The following is a 13,685-nucleotide window of genomic DNA, read 5'->3' as shown; positions in this document are numbered from 1 at the left end:
AAATCCTCAGAAAAGTGCAAAGAATTCTACGATATCCTAAGGAAGAATAAGAAGTTCGAATGGACTGAGAAGCATGAAAATGCTTTACAAGCCCTAAAAGAGTATATGTCCTCAGCACCAGCATTAGCAAAACCGGAAAAAGGAGATGTGTTATCCTTATATCTGGCGGTATCCTCAACCGCTGTAAGTGCTGTCCTTGTTAAGGATCACGAAGGTACACAATATCCTATCTACTATGTAAGTAAAAGTCTACTTGATGCCGAATCCAGGTACTCACACCTCGAAAAACTCATCCTTGCATTAATCATGGCATCCACTAAGTTAAGGCACTATTTTGAAACCCATACTATTGTTGTTAAAACTAATTTTCCAATTAAGAATGTCCTCAGGAAACCGGATATGTCAGGGAGAATGGCTAAGTGGGCAGTGAAGCTTAGTGCCCATGATATAAGATACGAACCAAGAACAGCCATTAAATCTCAAGCACTAGCTGACTTTGTGGCTGATTTCAGTAGTGATCTACAAAAGGAAGCAGAATTGGAGGTCCAGCAGCTGGATGAGACCAAGGATCCTTGGATCCTACACACTGACGGATCCTCAAACATCAAAGGCACAGGGCTAGGGATCCTACTAAAATCGCCACAGGGGGACATAATACCCCACTCCATAGCCTGTGAGTTCCAAGCAACTAACAATGAGGCTGAGTATGAAGCCCTAATTGCTGGCTTACAAATCGCTAAGGATATGGGGGTAAAGTATCTTAACGTATATGTAGATTCATTATTGATCACTAATCACTTTAACGGATCCTATGCTGTTAAAGGTGAAAAACTAACCAAATATTTAGAGATAGTCAAAGAATTGGCACTCTCTTTTGTTTCTTTTAGCTTAACACAGGTACCAAGGGAGGAGAACACGGAAGCCGATGCATTGGCCAACTTAGGATCATCCTTGAAGATTCCAGAAGATATAAGTATCCCTATCATCCATATCCTGGCTCCTGCTATTGAAAATCAGGTGGCCATGGAAATAGAAGAGGATACTGCAATGATCCCTAGTGAAGAAGCCCAATCTTATTCAGGATCATGGATCTCACCAATCATGAGATACTTGCAAAATGGAGAGATCCCAATGGGAGAAAATCCTAGAGCTTTCAGGATCAAGGTATCTCAATTTACAATCTTAAATAACATGCTGTATAAACGATCCCTTGCAGGACCATATTTAAGATGTATTGAGGATCCTGAAATTGAAGAAGTGTTGAGAGACTTCCATGAAGGAGATTGTGGAAACCACACTGGGGGCAGGGCATTATTCTCGAGGATCCTCAGAACAGGATACTACTGGCCAACCATGAAAAGGGATGCTGTAGAGTATGCTAAGAAATGTGATCCTTGCCAAAGACATAGCAATATCCTTCACCAACCAGCTGAATTATTACACCCCATACCATCCTCTTGGCCATTCATGAGATGGGGAATGGATATAGTTGGCAAGCTCCCTAAAGCACCTGGTGGAAAAGTATTTATGCTTGCCATGACTGACTATTTTTCCAAGTGGATAGAAGCTGAAGCCTTCGCTCAAGTCAGAGAAAAGGAAGTCATATCCTTCATTAAAAGAAACATTATAACTAGATTTGGCATTCCCTCTGAAATTGTATGTGATAATGGCTCCCAATTCATTGGAAGCAGAACCACTAACTTTTGTGACAGTTGGGGAATCAAGATGATCACATCAACACCAGTTCACCCACAAGCCAATGGTCAAGCAGAATCATCCAACAAGATCATCATCAACAATCTGAAGAAGAAGCTAGGATCCAAGAAAGGGAAATGGGCAGAAGAGTTACCTTATGTGCTATGGGCTGATAGGACAACTCCCAAGAATGCCACCGGTCAGACACCCTTCTCTTTAGTATTTGGGGCAGAAGCAGTGATCCCAACAGAGATGGTGATCCCAACTGCTAGAACAAGTGTTCGTGATCCTGAAGAAAATGCTACAATCCTAGCTCAGGATTTGGATACTATTGAGGAAAACAGGGATCTAGCTAGGATAAGGATGGCAAGTTACCAACAGAGGATGGCTGGTGCCTACAACAAGAATGTCAGGATAAGGAAGTTCCAAGTCGGAGATATGGTGTTGAGAAAAGCATTTCAAAATACTATCAATCCTGCTGACGGGAAACTAGCACCAAAATGGGAAGGTCCCTACTTGATTGAAGCTGAAGCAGGAAAGGGGGCATACAGGTTGCTAACCATGGAAGGGAACTTGTTGCCAAGAGCATGGAATGCTGTTCACCTAAAGAAATATTTCATGTGAACATGATCCTTCATGCATGTGATCCTCACATTGGAGTATCCTTGAAGGATCCCGGTGCCATCGATGATCCTCATTCTGGTAATATGCTTATCCTAGAAACTATTATATTTTCCTATTTTTTACCTAAGGATAAGGATCACGTATCCTTTATCCTCTTCTCACGAACCGTTTGAGTTATGATAGTCCAGGTATCCTCCGCATCTCGTCAAGATCCTCGAAAGCACCACAAGTCTTTGGGTCCAACCCCAGTTATCCTTGGGGTTATCCCCAGTTTTCGCCAGTAGCGCACGATGATCCTGGTATAGTTCACGTCTTTGGGACCAGTACCCATTTCCGGGGCTGACAACCTCATCGTACTGGCTATACTTAGGATCCTACGTATAATGGTGGACGCACCATACATCCGTTCCTAAGGTTTCTAACGTTTTCACGTTAGCTAAGGTTTTGACATTTTCATGTCACTAAGTTTGGATAGTTGCCAGAAAGGGCCATACTCCAGTTTACATACGATCCTTTGGGCTTGTCCCCAGTTATTCTATGGGCTTGTCCCCAGTGATCCTCCGGGATCATCCCCAGTTATCCTTTGGGCTTGTCCCCAGTGATCCTCTGGGATCATTCTCAGTTATCCTTTGGGCTTGTCCCCAGTTACTAACTTATCCTTTATATTGGCTTAGTCCCAAGTTGTATTCCATTTTTTCAGGTTTTCGAAGTTAAACAATTAAGGATCCTTAATCCTTATTATCCATTAAAGTTTTACCTATGGTGATTCCGATTAAAGGTTAGGATCCTAACTTGGATCCTCAGGTATGATCCTTAACTATTTTTAATTTCATTATTCATTATCCTAACCAACCCTGATACTTTGACAACCGAACCTATGATCCTTGAACTAAAACACTTTGAGAATTTTCAATATGAGGATATTTGATCCAGGATCATATCCTAAGTTTATTAAACACTTTGTCAACTCTTGTTATTTTAACAAATATAGCAATTAAGAAATAAGAGGATTATTGAAGGATAACAACGCAAGATAAGCCAGAAAAGTTAAGTTATATTATTAAACAAAAGGATCATTAACCCTTTCAAAAAGTTGTCAAAATTGCCAACCCACATTTCTACCAGCAAAACGTGGCCCGTCCACATGGGTTGGCAAAGGGTGTCCATTGTCTATGCGGTCATAGCATTGTGCAGGAAAGTAAAAGCGGCAGGATCACAAAGGCTTCATCCCCCAAACAGAGGATCCCTCCACCTTTTGTAATCCTACCTATTGTCTAAAAAAGGATCCAGGATCCTTAACCCTAAGAAACTATTGTTTAAGTTACAGACCATAATTGTTTCAAACCATGAACCACTACCACAAATCACCACCAAACCTAAAAAATTGGGCTCCGGCCTAGTCAACAATATCCATCATCGCCCAATCATGCAGCTTACTTCTTCGCTGCTCCATCACCAGCTTCTCCACCCTGATCCTTATCAGCATCACCTCCCTCCAGCCTTGGGATATCCTCAGCATCCTCCTCATCATCCAGGTCCGCCAGCCTTGTCTTCCAGCCTTCAACGTCCCATGAGCTTCTGTCAAAGGTGGGATCCTGAGCCTCCTCAGCCATTTGAAGTTGGATCTTGTACATAGCAATCGCCGCCGAGACCTTAGCATCTTGGGTGATCTCCTGCTTCTCATTATCCATGTCAATCAGCCTTTGAGCAGCGTCATCTTTGGTAGCTTGGAGTTCCTTCTCAAGATCCGCTATCGTAAGATCCTTTAATACACCCATTTGCTGAAGGTCGGCAATCTGGCTCTCCTGATTTTCAACATGGCCAAGATAAGTTTCAATCTCAGCAAGTTTCTGCAACAAAAGAATAAAGACAAGCTCAGAATCAGATGATCCTCAAAAAAGATACTAGAGACAGATAACCAACAGGGGCAGTGATCCTTACCTCGTTCACGTAGTCAAGAAATTGCTGACGAAGGAGAGGGAATCCTTGGAGCTCATCAGAGGCTTTCCTCTTTTTTCCCTTGCCCCGAATGGACGCTTTAGGAGCTGAGACTGAAGGGCTGGCAGCGGGAGCTTTCTTCTTTGAGGAAGTGACATTCGCAAGATCACTGATCCCAAACTTGGAGGCAGATTTAACAGACCTGGCAGATTTTCCGGCACCTACACAATTCAAAAACAAGATAAGTTCCCTTGTTAAATTAAATACTTTCACATAAAACTCATTTTTTATGAGGACACTTACTTGACATTGTGGCAGACGCAGAGGATATCTCTTGAGAATCTTGGATAATAATCTGGAAGCTTCGAACTTCAGGATCAAGCTTCTTGAAAGCTAACACTCTCTCTTTGGCAGCAGGGGTCAACTTTAAGTGAGCAACGGAGATAGCTGCATAAAAAGACAAAAAAGAAAAGACATCAGTGATCCTCATCATATGAGACAGAACTGATAGTGATCCTTCGAGGATCCTCTATCCTACCATGAGTGGCCCATTCCTTGGGCAGATCCTTCCCATCCGGGATAGAATCCCTCTTAACAAAGAAAAATCGACGTTTCCAGTTGGTATCATTCTTGGTCACTTTGAAAATAGGGTGATCCTCCCCAGCTTTCCGTTTCAGCAGATACCGGTGGGAACCAAACGTAGTAAGATCATAGAGCTCGGCCAGCTCTGCCATCCCCAGATCAATCCCTTCTTGCTCGATGATCCTCTCGAAGGTATAGAGAACCCTCCAGATCATCGGCATAGCTTGGATATATGAGATGCCGGTAAGAGAAAAGAAAGATTGGGTAAACATCGGAAAAGGATATGAATACCCAATGAGGAAGGGAGTAGCAGGAAAAGCCACCCAGACATCTGAGACAAGATCGCTCAAAGCAGTAGGATCAAAGGGTTTGAAAACAACATTCGCTGGGAAACAATGGCGAATCTTGTCTATGTGGACATCAGTAAAGCAGCATCTCTCCACGGGAGAATCCTTGATAATTCCCTGGCTCTTTAAGGGACTCTCCTTCTTGGGACCCTTGTGCGGAGAATTACGGAGCAGCATATTTTGAACAAAAAACAGAGTAAAAGCACGAAAGAACAGAGCAAAGAAGAGAAAGAAGAAGATGATACCTGATCAAGAGTCTTCGATGATGGTTATAAAGGGAGATACTTCGAATTTAAATACAAAATGATCCTAACCCTATCTCCTATTTATAATGATGATTTGCAGGGATCGTCACATCAGTGACGTAAATATCACAACGGCTAGTCCGTATGTAACGGCTAGTAACCCGGAGTCGCCCGTTAGAGATAAGCTCAAAACAAAATATAACTCATCTATTTACAATTAACTCCTTATATTTTGGGGGCAATTGTTGGGGCTGGATTTTACTATAAATGATCCTTATACGTGATCCTGACCAGTGATCCTTGTTTCTTTGGCAGATAGTGATCCTCAGCCAGACTTCAGGATCAGGATCATGGGACGATATGGTGATCCTTACACTAACGGTCACTTCCACTTGTTACAAAATTGTTTTGCAGGAACACCTAGCAGGATATGCCCTACACATCATGATCCAGGGACGCGTTTTCACGAATATGGCAAGAGCTAAATTGGAGATAGACGTTGTACCGGATATGGAAACTTAGCTTGATTAATGGGCAGCAATTTAGGCTAGATTATCTTTATTTCTAAAGGGGTAATGAGCTGATTAGTGGTCTATCTACCTAAAATAGGTCACCCACACATGTATAAATCCCACTCTTCCTCATTCGGAAGAACACACGACATACGACACAACTCTCGAACACTTAGACACTCAGTGATCCTTGTACTCAGCTCATTATCATCCGAAGTTGTAACTACATTTTTATTATATTGAAGTTGGTGATCGGTAGTTGCCATCACCCGAGGTTTTTTATGCCGGAGATCATACATTGATCAAGGGCTTTTTCCTCGTATAAATCATTGTGTCTTTGTATCTTTATCACAGAAGTGATCCTTTACTTTCATAGCTAACCAAGCATCATACCCCGTTTACATAAAGTTTGGTTACATTATCCTTGTGTGATTTTTGACCAAAACAGGTCCATATCTGAGGTGCTTGGAGGATCCCGAGACCAAAGAAGTGCTTCAGGATATCCATGAAGGGGATTGTGGTAACCACACTGGGGGCAGGTCATTATTCTCAAAAGTACTAAGAACATGATATTATTGGCCTACCATGAGAAAAGATGCTGCAGAATATGCTCGAAAATGTGATGCATGTCAAAGACACAGCAACATACTACATCAACCTGCTGAACCACTGTATCCTATTGTTTCCCCTTGGTTGTTCATGAAATGGGGAATGGATATAGTGGGAAAATTGCGAAAAGCTCCAGGAGGAAAAGTCTTTATGCTGGCAATGACGGATTATTTCTCTAAATGGGTTGAAGCTGAAGCATTTGTTCAAGTCAGAGATCAAGAAATGGTATCCTTCATAAAAAGAAATATACTGACTAGATTTGGTATACCAGCTGAAATAATTTGTGACAATGGATCTCAATTCATAAGTAAGAGGACTACTGACTTCTGCAAGAGTTGGGGAATCAAAATGATCACATCCACACCAGTACATCCTCAAGCAAATGGACAAGCAGAATCCTCAAACAAGATAATTGTCAATAATTTGAAGAAAAGGCTTGGAGCTAAGAATGGAAGATGGGGAGAAGAATTACCCCTTTGTTTTGTGGGCTGATAGAACGATGATAAAAAGTGCAACTGGCCAAACCCCATTTTCCTTGGTATTTGGAGCAGAAGCGGTGATCCCGACTGAAATGGTAATATCTACAGCAAGATCCAGCCTCCGAGATCCTGAGCAGAATCCTGAAATCCTATGCCAGGATTGGATACAATTGATGAGACAAGAGATGCAGCAAGGCTAAGGATGGCAGCATATCAACAAAGGATATCTAAAGCATATAACAAGAATATAAGGACTAGAAGGTTCCAGGTTGGAGATTGGGTATTAAGAAAAGCTTTTCAGGATACTACTAACCCTGCTGACGGAAAGCTGGCCCCAAAATAGGAAGGACCCTATGAGATTGAATCAGAATCAGGGAAATGAGCATACCGACTCAAGAATATGGAGGGGGATATGCTACCAAGATCCTGGAATGCTATACATTTGAAGCTCTATTTCAAGTGAGTTAGGAATTTAATTTCTAACTCAGGATGGTATGAATTTTATCTCTTTTAATATGTTTAATATTATTTACTATTTTGAACCCATTACTGACTTAAGCATCGGAGGGGTGTTAGCCAGGCTAACACCCACCTTAGTTTACAATTGTTTTGCAGAATATGCTTCGGGATATAGCTCCAGGATGCATACCCAGGATACTTCGAAAGATTAGAGGATTGGCCCCCTCTCACGTTTAAGGGATCCTGATCCCTTCAAAGGTTTAAAGGTATTCACCTTTCTCACGAGTTGGGTTTAAACACCCCGCCCGGAGCGCAAGTTGTCCAGGGATAGTTCAAGGTGGCGGGACCAGTTCATGTAAAAGTGGCTGACAATTTCGTCACTGTTGGCTATATCCTGGACCCTTAAGGTATATGAGGATTGATCACCCTCTCTCACGAAAGGGTATTTTCATACTCTCTATGGTTTAAAGGTTTTCACCTTTCTAAGTCTTGGAGTTTATACACTCCCGCCTGTAGCGCATGAAAATTTGGGATTTTCCCCAAGATACTAAGGATTTATCTCCAGAATGTTTTCGGGTTTTACCCCAGTAACACAAGAACTGTCCAAACAGTTAGAACTTGAAAATTTTCTAAGTATTCGAAGACTTTATGCACAGGGGACATTCCTCCTAAAGCGATTGTGTAAAGCTCAAAAAATCAAATTCAATGCACTAAGTATTTCGGACTGGGGACATCTTGGTTGAAGAAGTTGCAAAAGGATTAAAGTTTAATACTAGGGCTACATCCTATTCCTGGTATGATCTTTCCTTTGTAAGTTGTTTAAACTTTTGAAACTATGTTTAAGGCTCGAATGTCTTGATAAGAATGTATCTTTAAGATATGTTCTCAAAATGTGTTTTTGGATACGTTTTGGGATATTTGATTGGAATATTTGGGAAATGATACTTGGGTAGGAAATAAATACTCTGGTCAAATAAGTGTTATCAAAATGGAAAATAAAATATCTTTTATTCTTTAATAACTTTGGATTATGAGAAGTTCTATTTGTCGAGAATCTTCATAGGATACCACTGAGTATATTGATCAGGATATTTTCACAAGGAATAGTAACACTAATTTTGCAAAACAAAAATCTAAACTAAGTAATGCATGACAAAAAATGACTAAGAACAGTAAATAGGTAGAAAAGTGGTACTGTTTAAAATAAGCGATACTAGCCGATAACCAAAGGCTTCATCCTAAAACCTAGGACCCATCTACCTCTGGTTATCAAATTGTTCAAAGGATAAAAAAGTAAATTGTTCAAACACACATAACTCTCAAATTTAAGATAAATAAATATTAGGAGGCAGTGCATTCTTTGCCCATGACATTTTCGACAGCATCCGTTTCGGGATTAGTTTGGGCGTCCTTCTCAGCATCAGTTGGTTTTTCAACCACCCTTGAGGATCCTTCAGCTGCGGGTTTAACAGGACTACTGCCGAGGCTCCTTAGCTTTGCCTCCCAAGCATTGACATCCCAAGAGGGGCATTCGAAGCCCAATGCCTTGGCTTCGTGGGTCATCTTTAACCTGGCCTGAAGAAGGGAAGTAACGACGGAACTTTTAAGGCTATCCCGGTAGCTAATCATATCTCTTTCATGTTGAGCATGGGCAGCATCAAGATCGGCTTGGACGTCAAGAGTGGCTTTGTTGAGGGCGGTCTGGTGTTCTTGGGTCATAGCCTTGAATTTGTCCTCGTAATGCCGAGATTTTGCGGCTGCAATCATACCCTGATCGGAGATGGTGACCTCAGCTTTCTTCAACTTGGACTCGAGCGTCTTGTTGAGCTCACAGGATTCTTGATATAGATGAACCAAACGTTCGAGACCCTGCCAAGTGAGAGAACAGGTATTGGTTTTAATAAATACTTATAACCAACATAAGGTGCAGGATATAGCTCAAGGATACAAACGGTGAGAAAAGAAGTCATGAATCCGCTTGCCTCAACGAACCCATGGTTCTCATAAAGAAATGTATCAGAGATGACAGGTGAATCAGGTTCTTTCCTTTTACGAGAACTTGAGCTCCAGGGCTTAGTAGCTGGTGAAGGTTTGGGAATGGTAATGGCCTTGGAGCTGCTGGGCTTGGAGAAGGCCGTGACCTTGGGACTAGGCTCCTTCTTGATCTGGACGTGATCGGAATAATTGTCTAGCTCTTCGAGGTCGAAAACCTCAGGGATCTTGGCCGGTGCTGCATAAAAGGAAAGCCCTATATCATTATTACTCTTCATTATATTGTATTACATTAATCAGTCATTTACAAAGTAATTCTTACCAGACATTTCGGACGAGAGTATTGATTGGAACTTGGGACGTGTGTGGTAAAACTCCTGTCACCTGCAGGTAGCTGGTAAACCGCTTCGATTCTTTTTTCTGATTCTGCAGTAGGGGGAGCGGCTTCCTTAAAGTTCACTGCAAAAAATCGAATAAAACGAAATTAGCAGAGGATAAAAGTCTCAATGTATATGGGGATATTCATGGTCCTACCGGTGGTTAACAACTCCACCGGAAGATTAGCACCCTCATGGATGGAGTCCCGTTTGACGAAGAAAAACTTGCGTTGCCATCCATCCTCGTTTTTGGTGGCCTTGAGTATAAGGGGTTTGCTGGAAGTCGAAAAGAGTAGGAACCGACTGGAACCATGTGATCGGAGGCGATAAGCAATTGGCATATCTTCGATGCAGAGGTCAGGATAATGAAGGTTTTTGATTTGGTTAAGCACAATCAATACTCTCCAAACCATGGGCATGGTTTGGGCAAAGGAAATACCAGTAGTTCGAAAGAATTGCATTATGAACTCAGGAAAGGGATACCGAAGACCTAGCGAAAAAGGGTATGCCGGAAAACAGACCCAATCGACAGAAGAAACATCTGATCGAATTAATCGATCAAATGGTCTAAAAATCGTACCATCAGGGAACGCGCCGGAGGCTCTCAACGCCGCAATGTCAGCATTATCAAAAGCGCAGATCTCCTTCCCGGGATTTTTGAGAAGATTTTGCAGAACGAAGGAGTCCGACGATTCACCGGTTTGGGAATGGACTCTAGTGGCCATTGCAGAAAAAATAATATTAACAGGAAATGAGGAAGGGGAAAGTGATTACCTGGAGATTCTGTTGTTGGTATCTGGTTATCAAACAAGAAGAGAGAACATATAGGGGCGTAATGGATGTCCATCGAGTGAAAAGCGCGTTGGAAGTTACATGGTGCTATCTTGACCGTCATTTCAATTTAATAACCTCGGTTTGCGAGAAAAAGTTTTAAAATATATCCGTTGCACTGGTATACCAACAGATATATTTTGGGGACAATTGTTATGGGTCATTTTCTGAACATATATCCTGACTAATATTCTACTTTTGGTTGTTTACTTGTGATCAGGATACCGGATCAGGATATTGGTAACATCCTGGTACGATATCCTGGTATTGACTGAATTAATCATGTGCAGATTAGAAGGTACAAGTCTCCAATGTTCGAGAAGACTTCTTCCCCCAAGACTCGGGCAGATCAGTTGGAATAGAGACGTTGATCCCGAAAGACCAGGACTGCAACGTTAATTTGAGGAATATTCGAAGCATCCCGGTTTAATAGGAAAGTTAGTTGATTTTGTTTAACTATAAATAGCATGATCGGATCAGATTAAGGCACTCACTTTTCATTCGCACACTTTACTCTCTAGTTACTAGCAATCACTACACAGCAACACTTGTAATCAAATCACATTGTAACACCTAGTTGATCCGCATCATATCCTGCACTGTATCCTGACATTTGAAGTAATAGAAGAACAAGGCAGCTGCGATTGTCAGCTCCCGAGGTTTTATGCCGACGATCTAGATTGATCAAGGGCTTTCCTCGTACATCTCGTGTCACCCTTTCCTTTTTTGTTCATTGTTTGATCTTGGATACAACTTTATATCCTGAGCTGTATCCTGAAACTGTTTTTTTTTTTTCAAATAACTTTACTTGAACATTCTTGACACACCTTTCAAGCATACTACCTCACTTAACTAATTTGATCACTAAATTGCTTAGGTAATTTTTGACAAAAACAATAAGTATCCACATTTTTAAGGCTGCATTGCGATAATCGATTTACGCTTGATCGCGGGTGCGCCCCCGTTCGAGTCTTGCGTTGCGTTGCGTCGCATCACGGATATCGAGGAGAGTAGTCTAAGTCCTCACTCGACGTCATTGTAAGCGTTAGTGTATGCGCTGTGTTAAAGTATGCGTAATATGCAAAAAGATTGCGAAATAGCGTTGTAAGCGATATAGTTACATTATGATCCGAATCTCTGGTGCTAGGCGTAACGAGTGTTATGAGTAGTAACAACGCACGAACGTGCGGGTTGTTACATAAGCCCGGACATGAACTCCTCGAGATAATATGTCGGTATCCAAGTATCCCTGATTTGATAAACTGACTGCAGCCACTCATGATCAACCAAGTTAAAATCATTCATTATGGTAGCCCAATCACTTTCAAACTTCACAGGTAGAATTGAATTGGTCCACACAATGGCACACAACCTCTTTTTAAAATCTATACTATTGAAGATTGTAGCACCAACCTAAAACACCATTGAACAACATATAACACAATAATCACCAAAAAAGTATGTAAAAATATAAAAAAAAGCTTAAAAGGACGAATAAGTAAACACCTTAGCAGTAAGCTTGTCCATGATGTGCCACATGCACAACCTATGTCTACTCTCAGTCCATGTATCTTCAATAGCCTTCTTCATGGCTGGGTCTTGGTCGCTGATAATCACCGGAAGGGCATGGCCAAATGCTTCACGAAACACCTTAAGCAACCAACTATAAGTTTCTGCCGTTTCATTGCCTATTAATGCGGCACTAAGAGTAACTTTACGATTGTGGTTGTCGATACCCGTAAATGGAACAAACATCATCATGTACCTAAACAACAAATACGGATTAAAAACACCATACAACTAAATGATTTATACTAAATAAAGGAGTTGTACAAATCGAAATAAGGATGATAATTGACAAACTTACTTGTTACGACGATAGGTCGCATCGAATGAAACAACGTCACCAAACACCGAAAAATTCCTTTTGGCATCTTCATCGGCCCAAAACAACGCCCTTAAGACACCATCTTCTGTGGTTATATACTCCATTGAAAAGTTTGGCATGTACTCTTTCTTCCTCAATAGCCGTTTAATCATCATATCAGCGTCAAACTCAGATATATACATGTTCAGGTCTCGCTTAAAATTTTTAAAATCGTTTTTGGTTGCCCCAACCTTGTCAAACCCACCATATAGTGTCCTCATGATATTAAACGCTTTGATCGGTCCAATATTCAAGGCACTCAATGCGTTAACGACTTGTTCTTGCATATAGTTCATACCTTGGTTAGCGGGAAGTAAATGCCTATCGTCCTCAGCAACAAAATAGTGATTATGGGCCTCCTTGAAAGAATATACCTCGTATAGATTCGAAGCGTTTAACTTTACACACATACGTGCTTCGCAACCCGTCCTTATAGAAGGAACACGTCGAATAGATTTCCTCTTTGACCCATTATTTCTGGTTTCAATTTCGATAGATGTATCGATCGCCTTAAAAGGTTTAGTTCCCTCCTTTGAGCAAACGAACCATTAAGATTTTATAACACCATGAGACGTGTATTGAGAATACTTCCTGGTAGTGAAGCCTGAAGCCATTGCATATCTCTGATAAAAGAGGAATGCATTATTCACCGTATCAAACCTCATCTTATCCTTCGGCTTAAGCGAGTCATCTACCTCAGGTAAATAAGTCATCTTACCAGAGTTTGGAGACTGAAGGGGTATGGTCCCAAAAATCATGCGCAAGCGTAGAGGACCATACCATAATTACACTCCAAATTCATCTCGAACAGACCTTGCGCGGCCGCGCAACGTGTCATAGTAAAAATTAAGGAAAGATCAATCCTCAGTAACCGTGCGCCGGAGAAAGGAAAGACAATTGTTCAACCAACACCCAAGTGCGGGCTCGCGCAAGGGTACAGTTAGGCTTGAAGTTTTAAAAGATAAAGTCCTAAACACTTCCGCGTGCATGAAATAAAGACTTAAACAAAAGGAATCTTTTATGTTATAACAGAATGGACATGCGGCAAGGGATTACTGGTATACAGCT

The 13,685-nt window shown here is 41.4% G+C and overlaps 1 protein-coding gene across 1 annotated transcript; it reads right to left on the bottom strand.

The window, feature by feature from the left end:
• Positions 1-11,884: 11,884 nt before the first annotated feature.
• On the bottom strand, positions 11,885-13,330 carry LOC110906476 (protein FAR1-RELATED SEQUENCE 5-like). The gene is made up of 4 exons (XM_022151602.1): positions 13,268-13,330; positions 12,558-13,147; positions 12,197-12,455; positions 11,885-12,103 (listed from the first exon to the last, which is right to left on the bottom strand). The coding sequence occupies exons 1-4, from the start codon at positions 13,328-13,330 to the stop codon at positions 11,885-11,887; spliced, it is 1,131 nt and encodes a 376-aa protein (XP_022007294.1).
• Positions 13,331-13,685: the final 355 nt, after the last annotated feature.

The sequence above is a fragment of the Helianthus annuus genome, chromosome 14, assembly GCF_002127325.2.
Source record: "Helianthus annuus cultivar XRQ/B chromosome 14, HanXRQr2.0-SUNRISE, whole genome shotgun sequence".
NCBI lineage: Eukaryota > Viridiplantae > Streptophyta > Magnoliopsida > Asterales > Asteraceae > Helianthus > Helianthus annuus.
Note: the sequence above shows the minus strand (reverse complement) of the source record. Positions and strands in the feature narration are given on the sequence as shown.